At 41.7% G+C, this 19,087-nt stretch overlaps 1 protein-coding gene across 1 annotated transcript in view; it reads right to left on the reverse strand.

Annotated features, from left to right (window-relative positions):
- The window catches only part of diaph1 (diaphanous related formin 1), a 348,897-nt gene that overhangs the window by 83,368 nt on the left and 246,442 nt on the right, over nucleotides 1-19,087 (reverse strand). Inside the window, exons 22-23 of the mRNA XM_078551232.1 lie at nucleotides 11,179-11,418; nucleotides 969-1,098 (exon numbers count right to left, since the gene is read on the reverse strand). Coding sequence (XP_078407358.1) covers nucleotides 969-1,098; nucleotides 11,179-11,418 — 370 coding nt within the window. The remainder of the gene's footprint in view (nucleotides 1-968; nucleotides 1,099-11,178; nucleotides 11,419-19,087) is intronic.

The raw sequence follows: 19,087 nt of genomic DNA on the forward strand, positions 1-19,087 counted from the left end.
CTGCCTGGGTATTAATTTCTGGAATCCCTTCTCTACATATCTCTCTCCTTCTTTAAGAAAATGCTCCTTAAAAGCTAACTCTGACCAGACTGTTGGTCATCGGTCCTAATACCTCGAGTGGCTCAGTGTCAAACATTGTTAAACAATGTTCCTCTGAAGCATCTTGAGATACTTTATTACATTAAAGTCGCTATATAAACGTAAGTTGCTGTTGTTAGAAACACACAGCTGCTTAAATGGTACCAGAAAAGGGTTAATGTTTCATCGGAACCCAGTTCCCATATAAAACATCTTTCTGTGGCAAGTTTTCAAATAGGCAAGTGCGGCAATTCTGCTTTCCCCAGGAGGTTACAAGGCTGCGAGTGGGTCAGGGTGTTTCTAATCACTATGCTTCATGCATCACAAGTAGTTCAGGCTTAGTAAACTAGATGGCATTTGACTGTGCATAATTGTTTTTATCTTTGTATTTCCAGCAGGGAATACCTCAAAGGGTTAAGGCAAACACTGCAAGCTGAAGCAGTGAAAGCTTTTGATGGAACCACAGTGGGCCCTAGCGATGATAATCTTTATTACGAAAAGGATACATTTTAAACCAGCATTCTGATTACTAACTGAAGTATGCACAAATCCCTGTTGGCGTACATCTTTAGGCAGGCAGCCCTACCCCTCTGACATCAATAGTTTTGTATCAATCTCAAGCTATTTGTTCCTTTTAATGTGATCATGCATTTTATTATACATTAGAGAAACCAAAAATCATTGTGCAATGCCTGTGCTTGTAAAACAAATTGAATGCTGGAGGCAGAGCTTTCAGTGCTAAGTAGGTCAGCAGCAGAGAGGATTGCTGTACTAGTTCCGATCAATGGCTACAGACTTTGCAGGAGCATTAATGGATGATGAGAGTAATATTTTCTCCCTCTTATTATCTAGGTCATTCTCTCTATTTAAAAGCTTTATACATCTCTTACCTCGGCTTGCTTTTTCCACGTGGTTTAGCTCTTCTGTGAAATGAATAATTTCAGGATATTGTTCTTCACACATTTCTGCTATAAAGTGCATCAGTGTCATCTTCTGATCACTGGATTTTGTATCTTTTAACTGTTAAGAAAAGGAAGAAAAAGACATGTGGAATTTGAGTTATATTTTAAAATCAGCATTCAGGAGAAACAAACATATTTTTGTCTGCAGAGGTTTTATTCAAGGAAAAAAAAAAATCAGTGGCACTGAGCTCTGGTTGTGGTACAATCCCAAAGGTGCTGGACTCCTTCAAGTGCTTTGCTCAATCTCCCATTCTTCATCACAACAACACAGTGGTTCAATTTTGGTGTGTGACACTGTAAAGTGTGAAACTGTGAATTGGCAGTTGGTTTTACATCTCTCCTGACATTTGCTATTGAAGTCAGCGGAAACCGAAATTGGGAGAGATATAAAACGAGCTGCCAATTCAGTGCCATCAGGTTCATGTTACCAACCGAGTCAAAATTACCCTCAGGGTATCTAAATAACAATCACAGCTAAGAACAATCCCATCTTCAGCTGTCATTTCACCACCAGTACTGGATCGGAGTGCTGGATCTAGCTATTGTTCTCTTCCTTGGCTCAAGAGATATTGAGGTCTACCTTATTAGCACATTGATTGAAATCAGATAACTCAGTCCAGATCGTAAATTGATCCTCGGAGCTTCCTAGTCTATGTGGCTCAGTTCAACATAACACACATCTTCAAATGCACCATAAGATAAAGCTGCTGAGTGCAATTAAAAAATGCAGGCACTTCTGATTAAAGACACTGAAAGCTCACTTCTACTCCAAGTCAATAACTGCTTTGCTAACTCAATCAGAAATGTATTATTGCTATTTTGTGACAGTGTTGACAGTCTCCCAATAAGCACAACAATGATGAGTCTTGCTGAAGAACCATCTGGAGAAGTGATTGCAATGTACATGTGATACCACCCCAATGGCTTCTGGCAGTGAGTAAGTCAGCAGAATGGGTGGAGACGGCTACTAAACTAAGCATCATGAATTAGGAAGAGTAGCCCAGGGATCTCATCTCTGACCTCTCTGTGGGGATTGTTGTAAAAACGAGTGTGCAATGACTTGAGTGAGGATTAAATCGAGTTTGGCTGCAATGATCCTCCCTCACCCCACAGTCAAATACCTTGCTGATGTGCACTGTCTAGGCACATAACTGAGCCATCATTGGTGCCTATGATACTGCACTACAGTTTAAAACCATGAGAAGGTGAAAAATGGCATAAAGTGAGGCGTTAAAACAAAGATTTTGAAACACTTGAGAAAACTTCAGAATCACATTTTCAGAAAACTGCAGTGACTTTCACTCCCTTTTAAAATTGACCCATGCCATCCATCATTTGTAATTGAGATATGCTGATCTGATCCCAGAATGTTACTCTTCCACCTCAATTGGCTGCTTGTTTAGACGTATGAGTGTGAGGGACGCGGGGGAATAAAATGGGCTATTTCAACAAACCTTGATGGCCTCCATCTGATCAATAAATCATGAGTGAAAGTATTGCAAAGCAATTAGCCTTACTGGCTCTTTGCATATTTCCTGGGCAACTTTGCTGACTAGGACTACTGCCTTTTGGCATTACTGACCTGCATTTTGCTACTGTATTCCTGTCATGTCTGCGCTATGTATGGAAATCACAAACTTGTTTCCAAAGAACTTGGTGATTTTGTCAGTGGCTCTAAAATTTAGGTACACACGGTGCATTTGGTGATGTCATCACTTCTCCACAGCAGTACATATTAAACACACATTAACACAGGTAAAAACAAATAAGAGCTTGCAGGAAAAGCCTGGACATAATAAAACTTGTTCTCCTTAGAGCAGAGAAGCCCAGGAGTAGATTTGAGAAAGCGTGTTTAAATCATGAAGGATAAATAAAAAGAAACTGATTCCAATGGCTGAAGGACTTATAACCAGAGGATAAAGATTTTAAGGTGATTAGCAAAAGAACCAAAGGTTAAAATGAGGAAAAACTAGTTTATCATTTACTCAAAAGTGGTTAGGATTTGGAATGCACTGTCTGATAGGGCAGTGGAAACTGCTTCATTAGTCGCCTTCAAAAGGAAACTGGACAAATGCTTAAAGAAATTGCAGTGATCTGGATAAAAAGCAGAAAGTGAGTGTAACTGGATTGCCCTTCAAAACAGTTGGAGAGATCTGATGAGCAGAATGGCCTTGTTTTCGGTTGCACTATTCTATGATTCTAGTTCATTGTGTTGTCAACTTTTTCCTGCAAGCAACATGGTGTCACAGCAGCAAAGGCTCAGTTGCAAGCTCCAGAAATGAACTCCATCCAACCCCTAACTCCCTAGAGGTGAAATCAAATGATAACTTACCATGAACATTTCCACCAACACCTACTAAATAGGATAGGGTGTTTAATAATATTGGGGCAACTGCATTTTATTTATTTGTTCATAGGATGTGGGCATTGCTGGCGAGCCCAGCATTTATCTGCGCATCCCGACTTGCCCTTGAGAAGGTTGCCGTTAGTTATGTTCTTGAATGGCTGCAGTGTGTGTGGTGTATGTACACTGTTAAGGAGAGAGCAACGCACCCTTTTTTTTCTGTTGGGAGTGTGCAATTTAAGTGCACGGGTTCACACATCTGGTAACTTAAAGAGGCCAGCTTGTATGCAGCTTGCGCAGGGATATTCAATGTGCTGCTTCGAGGGAACATTGGTAGGGAATTCCAGGATGGATCCAGCATTACCCTGTACTGGGGAGATCTTTCATCCTTAATGTGTTTTATACAATTTAGATGACACACTATTATAAAGAAATGCTTAATTTCAAGTTAATCATCATGAAAGCATTGTTGGCAGCACTCTTGCCTCTGAGTCAGAAGCCTGTGGGTTCAGGTCCTACTCCAGGGACTCGAGGACATAATCTAGGCTGATGCTTCAGTGCAGTGCTGAGGGAGTGCTGTACTTTTGGAGGTGCTATCTTTTGGGTGAAACACCTTCACCCAGAGAGTGGTGAGCCTTTGGAATTCACTACCACAGAAAGTAGTTGAAGCCAAAACATTGTATGTTTTCAAGGAGGAGTTAGATATAGCTCTTGGAGGGGGAAAGGGATCAAAGGACATGGAGAGAAAGCAGGAGCAGACTATTGAATTGAATGATCAGCAATGATCATGATGAATGGCGGAGCAGGCTCGAAGGGCCGAATGGCCTACTCCTGCTCCTATTTTCTATGTTTAAATCAAGGCCCTGTCTTGTCATCTCAGGTGAATGTAAAAGATCTCATGGCACTACTCGAACAAAAGCAGGGGAGTTCTCCTCAATATTTATCCTTAAGCCAACATCAGGAAAACAGAAAATCCGGTCATCATTGCATTGCTGTATGTGGCACCCTGCAATGCGCAAATGGCATGTTGTGTTTCCTATGCAACAATAGCGACTACACTTCAAAAAGTACTTCATTGGCTTTAAAGCACGATGGGATGCAATTCTCTCTTTCTTTCATGGAAAGGTTTATTTAATTCAATTGTTCTTTGGGGTCTTCACTTTACAGAACATCGAAGTAGGTTCAACTGCCTGATTCATTCTGCTGCAAAAAGGCTATTGGCCGCCAGGGATGAGTTTTCAGAGATGAATGCTGCTTCCATCAGGTTCGGTGTTGCTTATAGATCTGGTTTGCATGAGTGCAAACGGAAATCTGAATTACAAATCACCTTGACGATCAATTCTGACCTGTTATTTTATAAGTTGTGATTTTAAAGAAAAAACTCTCAAAGTGCATGGACACAATGGGAAAGTAGGTAAAACATTAAAGGTTTTAAAGGTTTTAAAATTACAGATTCGAATCATGGGAGCTGCAAAATTACAGATTGTGTCTTCACTTTACAGTACATCGAAGTAGGTTCAACTGCCTAATTCATTCTGCTGCAAAAAGGTTGATCTCCCATCGTCCACCATCCATAAACTTGAGCTAATCCAAAACTCTGCTGCCCATGTACTAAATCACACTAAGGCCTGGTCATCCATCACCCTTACACTTGTTGACCTACAGTGGCTCCCAGTCTGACAATGTCTCGATTTTAAAATTCTCATCCTTATTTTCAAATCCCTCTAGGTCCTTGCCAACCCTATCTCTGTAATCTCCTCCAGCCCTACAACCCTCCAAGATATCTGCCCTCCTCTAATTCTAGCTTCGGCCACATCCTGATTTTAATCACGATCACTGGGGGTCGTGCTTTCAGCTCTCTGGGCTATTTGCTTCCTAAACCTTTTCACCTCTTTCCTCATTTACGATGCTCCTTAAAATTTACTCCTTTAACTGAACTTTTGATCATCTGTTTTAATATTTCTTCATGAGGCTTGGTGTTGAATTTAAATTAATTACATTTCCGTGAAGTGGTTCAAGAAGGCGGCTCACCACCACCTTCTTGACGGCAATTAAGGTTGGGCAATAAATGCTGGCCTAGCCAGCGATGCCCACATCCCATAAATTAATAAAAAAAAGCTTCTTGGGGTGTTTGACTATGTTAAAGGTGCTATATAACTGCATGTTATTGCTGAGATATCACTGATGTTACTTGGTACAGCCTGGAAGGAACACACATCTTACACGTTAAGGTCATGGTGACCTTGCCAGAGAGAGACATGGCTGGCTATACCCTGATGCAAGACTTCAGTTGTAGCTGCAGCAGGTAACAAAGTCCAATGAAAGCCTCCTTGGTGAAGCGAAGGTGCCTGATACGTTCTCCTGAATAAAGTTAATATAGGACAAATGCTCCTTAAAGGTCACTGAGAATGTGGTTTCCTCTGCAATGGTCCCCTACACCCTCTTTTGACAGGTGCTTCTGCTCTTTGCTATTTTTCTAGCCGATTCCCCTTATCCTTCAGCCCTGAAGGCAGCCTCATGACTCCACCTGTTTTGTGCAGGCAAAATTTTCAGAGAATGGGGCCTCAAATGGGGTACTGTGTCCAGTCCTGGGTGCCGCACTTTAGGAAAAATGTGCAGAAACAATTCACCAAAATAGTTCCAGGGAATGGGGAGCTTCAAACTACATGGAAAGATTGGAGAGGTTGGGACTGTTTTCCTTGGAGAAGATAAGGTTGAGAGAAGATTTGGTGGAGGTATACAAAATCATGAGGGGTCTGGACAACAGAAATAGGGAAAATCCGTTCCTGTTAGTGGAAGGGTTGAGAAGAACAGGATGTAAATTTAAGTTAATTGGCATAATAAGCAATGATGAAATGAAGAGAAATTTTTTTAAGCAGCGAATGGTTGGGATCTGGAATGCACTGCTGAAGAGTATGGTGGAGGAAGATTCAATACAGGCATTTAAGAGAGAATTGGATTATTATCTGAAATGGAAGAATGTTCAGGACTATGGGGAAAAGGCTGGGAAGTGGCACTAGGTAAACTGCACCTTTGGTGAGCTAGCACAGGCACAACAAGCTGAATAGCCTCCATTTGTTCTTTAACCATTTTTTGATTCTGTGATAAAACAGGCAAAAAACCACCCAAAAATTAAACAGCAATCTGAAATGACAAACCATCAACTAACCTGGAAGTACTGCATGAACCCACTAATATTGCTGGTGAAGGGACCTCCCTGCCAGTTTGGACCATGTGCTGCATGCGTTGAGTAATGCACTGGTTATATCGATATTGAAAACAGGCCAGTTAAGATTTGCAGGACCCCAATTTAAGTACGATATTCTAGTGTTTGCAATTTCTGCACTCCTGACACCAACACAGCTGCGGGTAGCACAATTTCGGTTGGAAATGTGTCTGCTTCCTGCCTACCATATTGGAATGTCAGGAGGCTGTTTAATGCCCAAACAAACGGGCGCAGCATGATCAAATTTCTAGGTCAATTCAAATTCTGAATGTGCACTATATGGCGCAATATATACTGTACTGTGTGCATTAAATGGCATACTTTTTGTTTTGATTTTTCCCTTAAAAGCTATTTGTTTTAGAACGTTCTTTTCTTATTATGTCTAGCCCTTTTGTTAAATTCCAGCTTGTTTACTTGGCACCTTAACCCTCTATCCTGCAAAAGGAAGTACAAATGCATTTTGTCTTTGGCAGGATTTTTTTTTTGGCATAATTAATCATGCCCACAAGACATGGCATTCCTTCTGTTTGAAACATTGAATATTGTACTTGAGCATCCATTTAATGAAAGGTGCAGGGGGGAAAAATACTGGTACCTTGCAAATACATACAATGACCTAATTCTGACATATTCTTTGCTAAATCCTGTATTTCTTTTTAGTCAATGAAGTACCAGAAATATTTGGCAGCTAAAGCACCAGAGAGAAAAGAAAACAGAAAAGCCTCCTCTGCATCCTTAAAGAAAGGCTAATGAAACAAGCATTAGGAAATGAAGAGAAAATGCAATGGCACAGGAGAGGGAGAAATAGAGCCAGAAGATGACTGTTTAATATACGAAGGTTTGATAATTTAAGATGTGCAATTTAAAATGGGCAACTTGTACATACGAAATAGGAGGAGGCCATTCGGCCCCTTGAGCCTGCTCCGCCTTTCAATAAGATCATGGTTGATCTGTTTGTATTTCAAATTCCACATTCCCATCTATCCCCGATAGCCTTTGATTCCCTTGCCTAACAAGAATCTATCTACCTCTGCCTAAAAAATATTCAAATGCCCCGCTTCCACCGCCTTCTGAGGCGAGAGTTCCAAAGTCGCACAACCCTCAGAAAAAACTTCTCCTCATCTCTGTCCTATAAGGGTGACCCCTAATTTTAAAACAGTGGCCCTAGTTCTGGACTCACCCATAAGAGGAAACATCCTTTCCACGTCCACCTTGTCAAGACCTTATATACCTTAAGATCCTTCAGGATCTTATTCAATCAAATCATCCCTCACACTTCTAAACTCCAGTGGAAACAAGCCCAGCCTGTCCAACCTTTCCTCATAAGACAACCTGCTCATTCCAGGTATCAATCTAGTAAACCTTCTCTGAACCGCCCCCCATTGCATTTACATCCTTCCTTTAATAAGGAGACCAAAACTGCACAGATTATTTGAGTTGCACTCTCATCAATGCCCTGTATAACTGAAGCACAACATTCTTACTTTTATATTCAATTCCTCTCGTAATAAAGGATAGTATTCCATTAGCCTTTTTGATTACCTGCTGTACCTGCATACTAACTTTCTGTGACTCATGCGCGAGAACACCTAGATCCCTCTGCACCTCAGAATTATTCAGCCATTCTCCATTTAAATAATACTCAGCTTTTTATTCTTCCTGCCAAAGTGAAATACTTCACATTTTCCCACGTTACACTCCATCTGCCAGATTTTTGCCCACTCACTCAACCTATCAATATCCATCTGCAAACTCCTTATGTCTTTTTCACAACATACTTTCCTACCTATCTTTATGTTGCCTGTAAGTTTAGCTACCATGCCTTCGCTCCCCTCATCCAAGTCATTGATGTAAATTGTAAAAAGTTGAGGCCCCAGTACAGAGACCTGCGGAACTCCACTAATCACAGCCTGCCAATCAGACAAAGGCCTATTTATGCAAACACTCTGTTTTCTGCCAGCCGGCCAATCCTCTATCCAGGTTAATATGATACCCACTGCACCCACTGAGCTTTTATTTTCCGCAGTAACCTTTGATGTGGCACCTTATCAAATACCTTCTGGAAATCCAAGTACAGTACGTCTACAGGCTTCCCATTACCAACAGCACACATTACTCCGGCAAAGGACTCTAATAATTGGTTAAACATAATTTCCCTTTCACAAAACCATGCTGACTCTTCCCAATTACCTTGAGTTTTTTCAAGCACCCAGGACCTTTTTCTAAGCACCTCTTTAATGACAGACTCTAACACCTCCTCTACAACAGTTGTCAAGCTAACTGGTTTATAGTTTTCTGTTTTTTGCCTCCCTCTGTTCTTGCATAGAGGGGATATATTTGCTACTTTCCAGTCTGATGGAATCTTTCCAGGGACTAGGGAATTTTGGAAAATTAACACCAACGCATTTACTACATCATTAGCCACCTCTTTAAAGGCCCTAGGACGAAGTTCCCCTGGACCCGGAGGCTTGTCAGCCCGCAGCTCCATCAGTACCGCTTCCCTAGTTATTGTAATGTCACCAAGATCCCCCCTCCTCTCCACCTCCTGATTTACAGCTATACTGCAATGTTTTTTGTATCCTCTATAGTGAAGATAGAAGCAAAATATTTGTTCACTTAATCCACCATTTCCTTATTATCTACTATTAACTCCCCATTCTCACTTGCTAGAGGACCAACACTCACTTTACTTACTCTTTTCCTGTTTAAATACCTGTAGAAACTCTTGCTGTTTTTTTTATGTTTCCAGCTAGCTTCCTCTCCTACTCTAATTACTTTCTCCTGATTAACCTTTTAATCATTCTCTGCCGTTCTTTATAGTCTGACCAATCATCTGACCTGTCATCATCTTTGCGACGTTATCTGCTTTTTCCTTAAGTTTGATGCTTTCCCCAACTTTAGTTAACCACAAATGGTGGGTCTTTCTTTTAGAATTTTTCTTTATAGCAGGAATATAATAATTCTGAAATATACCCTTAAATGTCTGCTACTACTTTTCGATTGACCTATCCACTAGCCTAGTATCCCAGTTAGCTTCAGCTAGCTCATCTTTCATGCCCACATAATTGCCCTTATTTAAGTTTAAAATACTAGTCTTAGACCCACACTTGTGGAACTTTTTTTTTTATTCATTCAGGGATCTGAGCGTCAGTGGCTAAGCCAGCATTTATCTCTTCAGCTAGCATTTGATCCCTCTTCTCAATGCCTCATCCCATGCCTTTTCGCATGGTGAAAATCAGAACTGTAAAAGCCAGTAACTAGCTCAGTGGTAGCTTGCAAAATATATGTAGTTATATACTTGAAAAGACAAAAAAATTGCGGGGTATGGGGAAGAGCAGGAGAGTGGGATTATCGACTTAACTCTGTCCAAGAGGATGCTTCCTTTTGTGGGGGAAACTAGAACTAGGAGGCAGTTTCAAAATAAGGAATCTCCCATTTATGGCGGAGATGAGGAGGAATTTCTTCTCCCAGAGTGTGGTTAGCCGTTAGAATTTTCTTCCGCAAGAAGCAATGGAGGCTGGGTCATCGATTATATTCAAGGTTGAGTTAGACAGAGTCAAGGGTTATGGAGGGCAACCGGAAATGGAGGTAAGGCCACAATCAGACCAGCTATGATCTTATTGAATGTTGGAGCAAGCTTGATGCTCGATGGGCCAAATGATCTTGTGAGATCTAGCTGAATATCTTCCATCTGTGGCATAAGATTCTAAGATTCTAACATTTGTTGGTGTGCCAACATACTACTTCAAACATATGCTCTATCCTTCAAGGAAATGTTTGGAATTCTGTTTGTGGATAAAATCTGTTTTAGGAATAGATATGTAAAGGGAAGAAGCAGGTCCAGACAGCAACACCGAGGAGCGAGCGGAGAAATTACAGTTGACTGAGCAGTCTGATGAGATATCGTTGCCCGAATTCACCATGGTGTAAGTAGCTCTGCTTGTAAAAATCGTCTTCCTTGCTTCTTTCCTGATTTAACTACAATCATGGCTAGTTAGTATTACTCGTTATTGGGTCACTTCATTGCATTAAGTTTTAATCATAGCACAGCGCTGGCACTCTCATCTGAGTCAAAACGTTGTGGGTTCAAATCCCATCCCGGAGACTTGAGCACAAAATCTAGGCTGACACTCCCCTACAGTACTGAGGGAGTTCTGCATTGTCAGAGGTACCATATTCTGGATGCGCATTAAACTGAGTCTCCAAGCGTCCTTTTCGAGGATGTAAAAGATTCCATGGCACTATTTCCAAGAAAAACAGGAGAATCCTCCATGACAACCTGGTCAATACATAGCTCTCAAGCCACATCACTGCAAAACCAGATTATCCAGTCGTTATTACATAGCTGGTCTGTGGGAGCTTGCAAATTGGATGCTGCATTTCTCTAAATTACACCAGTGACTACACTTCAAAAATACCTCATTTGTTGTAAAGCACTTTGACTCTGGCTGAGATTGTGAAAGGCATTATATAAATGCAAGTCTGCGTTTCATATTAATATCAAGCTTTTCAAGCAATCCATGTGGCAAAACTAAATACAGTTATCACATTTTGAGGATAGCACTTACTTTACAAAGGAAGCTGATGCTGAACCCAAAAGCTCCAGCATTCCGCGATCCTGCATTCATGAAGTTTCCCACCAGCAGGACAATTTCCATCAATTTGGAAAAATTCTCACTGCTCCTCACTTCCTCACAGGCTGCCTTCACCGATACAATGTCTGGTTTAATGTTATTCACCTGCTCTTCGAACTGGAGCATAAATAGAATTGCATTCAGCCGGGGCCTCAGACGGCTCACAGAACTGACCTGCAATTAAAAAAGACAGAGATGGTTAATTGTGACTGAAAAGAAAAACATAAAAATACAATATCATCACATCTTTGTTCCAGTTGCGATCCTTAGACTTAAGCACATAATCTACGGTCACACTCCAGTGCAACACTGAAAGAGCATTGCAGTATCGGAGGTACCACCTTTTTGACGGCAGCCATTACACAGACCTTCCAACTGAGCTTAACTAACCCAGCATAGATGTTCTAGATTCAGCTCTAGCCTGTGGTTCAGAAATAAAGACTGGGAATTTCCTTGTATCTGTTCCAACACCATTGACATAATTTCACCAGAAGTGTGTGGAAACCATGTGTTCTCTTGCATTTGAAAGGGGTGACTAATATTTGTTTTGATTTAACTTGTAATTCTGATGGAAAGCCATTGAAACAGTTAAGTCTGTTTCTCTCTCCACAGATGTTGCCTGACTTGCTGAGTATTTTCAGCATTTTGTTTGTATTTCAGATTTCAATATTTTGCTTTTGTAACATTCAAGCAGTTGCAGAGAAGTGCACAGTCCATTTTATTCTTAGATACGCTTCTGTGAAGAGTCTTGGGATGTTTTGTTACATTGAAGGTGCTAAGCCAGTGCAAGCTCCTGTTGTTGATAAAGGAAGACAGGAAATCATGGAAAGCAATGGAAGAATGGGTAATTATAATGCACGCAACTGTTTGAAACTCTCACTTTTTTAGAGCAATGGGGGAACCAACAATCCCGATTATCCCCAACAGTTGCACAGTTCCCAGCCAGGGTTTAAACAGGTCTACATGCTTCTGGCAAAGCTCAATTGTTTGGATAGCAATATCATTAGCTCAGCTCTTTGTTAATACTAAAATAAATAAATAAATAATGAAATTATAAACTTCACTTTGCTCAGCTGTAAATATATTCCCAATGCAACAGCAAATTCACAAAGCCCTGTAAATATATTCCCAATGCAACAGCAAATTCACAAAGCCCAAAATGCAAAGTGCTCTCAATATCTAGTTCATGCCTCACAGAACCGTTATGGTGCAGGAGGCGGCCATCCGGCCCATCGTGTCTGCACCCGCTCTCTGAATGAGCATTATGACTTAGTGCCATTCTCCTGCCTTTTCCCTGTACCCGTGCACATTGTTTCTATTCAAACAATCATCGAATGCCTTCTTGAATGCCTCAATTGAACCTGCCTTCACCACACTTCCAGGCAGTACGTTCCAGACTCGAACCACTCACTGAGTGAAATGTTTTTCCCTCATATCACAGTTGCCTCTTTTGCAAATCCTTTTACGAGCAGCAACAGTTTCTCCCGATCCAATTTATCCAGCCCCCTCATGATTTTGACACCTCTATCAAATCTCCTCTCAGCCTTCTCCTCTCCAAGGAGAATAGTCCCAACCTCTCCCATTGTCATAACTGAAGTTTCTCATCCCTGGAACCATTCTTGCAAACTTCTTCTGCACTCTCTCCAATGGGTTCACATCCTTCCTATAGTGTGGCGCCCAGAACTGTACACAATACTCCAGCTGAGGTCTAACTAGTGTCTTATATAATTTCAGCATAATCTCCCTGCTCTTGTACTCTATGTCCCTATTAATAAAGCCCAGGATACTTTATGCTTTATTAACTGCTCTCTCCACCTCTCCTGTCATCTTCAATGATTTATGCAATTATACACCCAGGTCCCTCTGCTCCTGCACCCCTTAGGAACTATACCCCTTATTTTATATTGTCCCTCCTTGCTCTTCCTCCCAAAATGGATCACCCCACACTTCTCCGCATTGAACTTCATCTGTCACCTATCTGCCCACTCCACCAACTTGTCTGTGTCCTCTTGAAGTTCTACACTACCCTCCTCACAATAATCCCAAGCTCCGTATCATTGAAAACTTTGAAATTGTCTCCTGCACACCAAGATCCAGATCATTAATATATATCAGGAAAAGCAAAGGTCCCAATACTGACTCCTGGGGAACTCCACCACAAACCTTTCTCCAGCCCCAAAAATATCCATTGACCATTACCCTCTGTTTCCTATTACTCAGCCAATTTTGTTTCCATGTTGCTACTGTCCTTTTTATTCCATGAGCGATAACTTTTCTCACAAGTCTGTTGTGCGGCACTGTATCAAATGCCTTTTGAAAACCCACGTACAGCACATCAACAACATTACCCTCATCTACCCTCTTTCTTACCTCTTCAAAAAACTCCAACAAGCTAGTTAAACACAATTTCACCTTTAGAAATCCATGACGGCTTTGCCTAATCAGTCCACATTTTTCCATGTGACTACTAATTCTATCCCGAATAATTGTTTCTAGAAGCTTCCCCACCACTGAAGTTAAACTGACTGGTCTGGAATTGCTGGGCTCATTCTTACAACCTTTTTTTGAACAGGAGCATAACTGCTTGTAATTCTCCAGTCCTCTGGCACCTCCCCTGAGTCTAGGGGAGGCTGAAAGATTATGGCCAGTGCCCCTGCAATTTCCACTCTTACTTCCTTCAATGACCTCATCTGGTCCTGGTGCCTTGTCAACTAAGTCCTAAAAGTTTATCCAACACTTCGTCCTTATCAATTTTGAACCCCTCTAGTGATAGAGTTTAATACCTCAGCCATGCCCCCTGCCTCCATGTGTCAATCCCTTTTTTAGTCCCTAATCAGCCCTACTCTTTTTACCACCTCTTACTATTTGTGTGCTGATAGAAGACTTTGGGATTCCGCTTAATGTTGGCTGCTAGTCTTTTCTCATAAGCCCTCTTTGCTTCTCTTATTTGCTTTTTCACCTCTCCTCTGAACCTTCTGTATTCGGCTTGGTTCTCAATTGTATTTTCTACCTGACACCTGTCATAAGCACACTTTTTCTTCTTTATCTTAATTTTTATCTAGGGGTAATTTTTAGTTCTGGGAAGATTGAAGTTTAACTGTAGAAAATGGGATAAACGCAACTAAAGCAGCTTGAAGACTTAAGACTTCACTTAAAAAGATTAGGGTCTGTTGTACTATGCCTTTCAGGGATATTAACATGATATCACTAAAAGGGAAATGTGTCATGTGATCCTGTCTGTTTCGCTTTTGCTTTCAGCAGAGCGCACACAACTCTGATGTCTTCAAGTTGTACACCTACGTATAACTGTTCTTGTGTCCAGTCTTAAAAATGAACCCACAACATGTTTAACCAATCCCTTGAGTGATTGGTGCCTTGTACAGTAACTAAGCCCAAGGTATTATATCATTATAACAACACGACATGGTAATCAGTGGGAAGGCGGGAGGCATCAAGATTCTGCTACAGGTACAACATAGTGAACAGCCTTAGATCGTGCTACATGGCAAGAGACAAACCTCGACGCTTTGGTCAGACTACAACGAAGTTGCGGCGCTGGAGTGTGTTGAGAACGCAGCGCGGTGACTACGAGGAAAAGCTTTAGAGGCAGAGCACTGAGCTAGTGCGAAAATAAAGGGCTGGTAAGAAGACGGATCCCGTGTGGTGAGATTCCAACGCATAGCCTGTCAGTTCAGTGAGTGGTATAGGGTGTCGAGGGGGCAGGCACTGGGTTAGCTGAGTCAGGAAAGGCGAATGACCAGGGTATGGGCTGGATTGATAGCGAGCAAAAGCGAGTCAAACAAAAAAAATCATAAAAATTGGGTCAGGGAAGGTTGTGATTATACTGGGTGGCTTCAGGAGTTGCTGAACAATAAATTGAAAACAAAACAAGGATGCCATTACTCTGTGGCGCGTACCTGCCACAACATATCTTCGTGGGCAGAGCTTCGAAAAAGCGCATGTAAGCTGCTACAGTGATGCTTGTCCCAGGTACTACAGAAGGAGGAAGGTCGAAAGGGTATTGTCAGAATGTGCACAAAATTCTCCAGTTTGAATTGAGACGCAGCAGATCTACAATCCAAATTCAAAATGTATAAACAGCGTACAGAGCTATGGTTTCTTGAGTCAGGGATGTCTGAACCACAAAAGCAAGTGCCCGCTATCAGCATCCTGGAGGTTGCCATTAACCAGAAACTGAACTGGACTAGCCATATAAAAACTGTGGCTACAACAGCAGGTCAGAGGTTAGGAATCCTGCAGCGAGTAACTCATCACCTAACTCCCCAAAGCCTGTCCACCATCTACAAGACACATGTTAGGAGTGTGATGGAATATTCCCTACTTGTTTGGATGAGTGCAGCTCCAACAACACTCAAGGAGCTCGACACCATTCAGGACAAAGCTGCCTGCTTGATTGGCACTCTATCTACGTATATTCATTTCCGCCACTGCCAACGCACAGTGGCAGTGGTGTGTACCATCTACAAGATGCACTGCAGAAACTCACAGAAGTTCCTTAGATACCACTTTCAAAACCCATGACCACTAGCATCTGGAAGGACAAGGGTAGCAGACACATGGGAACACCACCACCTGGAAGTTCCCCTCCAAGCCACTCACCATCCTGACTTGGAAATATATCGCCATTTCTTCACTGTCACTGGGTCAAAATCCTGGAACTCCCTTTCTAACAGCACTGTGGGTGTACCTACACCACTTGAACTGCAGAGGTTCAAGAAGGTAGCTCACCACCACCTTCTCAAGGGCAGTTAGGGATGGGCAATAAATGCTGGCCTAGCTAGCCAGCAACTCCCACATCATTTGGGAATGAAGTCTACACAGGCTGCAGGATTAATAGAAGAGGAGCTAAAAGGTTTTCAGAAGATCTGGAATACGTTGGAAGACCGGTTCAGAATCAGGTTAAACTTACATATTCATTGACTAGAGTTCATATCATTTCGACAACAGCCTACAGAATCCATAGACCACTTCGTCAGCAAATGCAGAGAACAGGTTACGTACTGTTATTTTTCAAATGTAGAGCTAGCAGACAGAATTGTGAGTTGGTGATTGCATCCACTCCAACGGATGCAGTCCAGAAAGATCTGCTGGACAAGACCAAAATATACAGTATCAAAGAGCCACTCAAGGATGGATGCAAGTGCAATGTGATCCTTGCAGGTCGACAAAGCTTACAGGTCTCAAGTACAACCCCAATTGTTGAAGCATTCACTAGAGCGCCCAAAACTAGCAACACATGTGGAAGGTGTGGCCTTCTAGGCACGCCTGGTGTGGCCTCCTGGCTACTGGCAGCTGCAGTGTACGAGAGGAAAGGCTGATGCAACTATGAAGAGCCTTGCACTAATCCAAACAGACCATACACAAAAGCTATCTTTAAGCAATATGAATGACCACCCAGTGTCCCATTAGAAACATATGCATAAGGAGACCGACAAACCAGAAAATGGCGACGATGTGCGTGATGATACGAAGAGCAGTGAACATGCGTTTCACACTGTCAATCTCATGGAAAACATAGATGCCATCACATCATCCAAAATGTTTGCCAAGGTTCAAATTATCTGTCCTAAGAAAGTTGGTAACTATTCATTATTGGCCAAGGCTGACACAGGAGCAAGTGCAAACATATTACCTCTTCAGATTCTAAAATACATATATACACACAGAGGTGGAAGGCCATGGCGAAACCTACTGCAGTGAAACTTTGAGTATACAATGGTCTACTAATTTCGTGTGCAGGATCCATAGTCCTGGAGTGCAAATACAAACAATCCTCCTGGGTGTCACAGATGTTCTACATTATAGAAACTAAAAGATCCAGCTATTGCAAGTCTCCCAACATGTCATGGATTTACACTAGTAACAATCCATGGAATCATTCAGACATCACAAGGCAGATCAACCTCAGAAATTACTCCCATCACCTCATTTCATGACCTAACATCATGATATCCAGAATGTTTCAACATAATTGGCAGTTAAGCGAGCTGCAACATTACAACTGCAGGAGAATGCAAGTCCGTCAATCGAACCACCACAGAAGTGCAGCATCCACATACAAGACAAATTGAAGGTCGAACTAGTCAAAATGGAGAAAGACAGCATCATTAGAAGAGTACAAGAGCACACAGACTGGTGCAGCTCAATTGTGTGTATAATAAAGGGGCAGAGATCATTGAGAGTATGCCTCAATCCACGACATTTAAAAGCAGCTTTGAAACATTGTCCTTACAAAATACCCACATTAGAAGGGTTAAATCTAAGATTTAAGAGTCCAAAATTCTTCTCAAAGCTGATGCCAAACATGGTTATTGGTTTGTATATCTCGCGGCGAAGTCCCAAGAGCTTATAACATTTTGCACCCAAATTCGGACGATACTGTTTTCAATGATTTCCTTTTGGGCTGTTAGACAGATCTCTTTCAAGCTCACATGGATCATGTTACATGCACTGTACCAGGATGCATCTGTATCACAGATGTGAAAAGAACAAAGCAAGAACAAGACCATAATCTGCACTTATTGATGCAAGGAGCACAACGAAGGATTGGTGTTCGACGGTCTGAAACGTGACATCAATGGGCAGCAGGTAAATTTCTTCGGTTCTATTTATTCCAGTGCTGGCATATTCCCAATCCAAGTAAAATTGAGGATATTAAAGCCATGCCGACTCCTCAAGATAAGGACGATCTTCAAAGATGTCTAGGTCCCTTTAATTTCTTGTCTCCATACATTCCCAATTTTGCTCAAAAATCTTCATTGCTATGGGAATTGTTGAGAAAGGATGTACCTTTCTTATAGCACAATACCACCAATACATCTTCAAAGCACCGAAACAGTCATTATCAGAAGCATCGACAATGCGATTTTACAATCCTAGGTAGATAACTACCCTGGAGTTAGATGCCTCACAGGAAGGTCTGGGAGCATGCATACTACAAAAAAGGAAAATCTCTGTCTGTAATGCAATCCAACCACTTCAACATCGAGCAGGAAACATTAGCTTTAGTGCTTGGAATCATGTGTTCTCATACTTACCTATTTGGAAAAAGATTTGTGGTAGAGACTGACCACAAGCCACTGGTGATGATTTGGCATAAACTATTGACCAGTGCACCGCCGAGATTGCAACATCTCGATAAAGATTCAAGGTTACGACTGTGAGATTAGGCACAAGCCAGGTAACTTGATGGTCACATCAGATACACTTGGCAGGTTGCCTAACCCATGTCAAAACAGAAGATATATCCTTAGATCTACAAGTTCACTACACTGACATTGAATTTGAAGATGTTCTCCAAATTGAACTGGTACATTTTGTGCAACACAAATGCTCGCAGCTACAAGAAAAAACAAAGGAACATTCTACACTACAGAAACTGTGGAAAATCATCAAAGGATGGCTTGATTCAACTCAGCATGTAAAGAACACAAGAGACCATTTTGGCCTTATCAGGGCAAGCTTGGCACCTCCCAGGGAATCAATTTTGAAAGTAGACAGGTCAGCATACCATAATCTTTGCAACCTGATAGTCTTCAACTATTCCATCACTCAGACGCAGGGATAGGTAGGGATGAGAAGATTTGCAAGACACACAGTCTACTGGCCGGATATGAACGGTGACATTGTAGTCAAGAAATGTGCCAAGAGCATTAGCCATGTCAGCACAAAGAACCACTGATCCTACATGAATTTCCTACCAATCCTTGGTCCAAAATTGCATCCAACCTCTTTCATGTCCATGGCACTGACTTCATCGTCATCATCGATTACATTACCAACTACCCCATTATTTGACATTTGCATGATATGTCATTCGTAA

Source organism: Cetorhinus maximus, chromosome 10 (genome assembly GCF_964194155.1).
Source record: "Cetorhinus maximus chromosome 10, sCetMax3.hap1.1, whole genome shotgun sequence".
Lineage (NCBI taxonomy): Eukaryota > Metazoa > Chordata > Chondrichthyes > Lamniformes > Cetorhinidae > Cetorhinus > Cetorhinus maximus.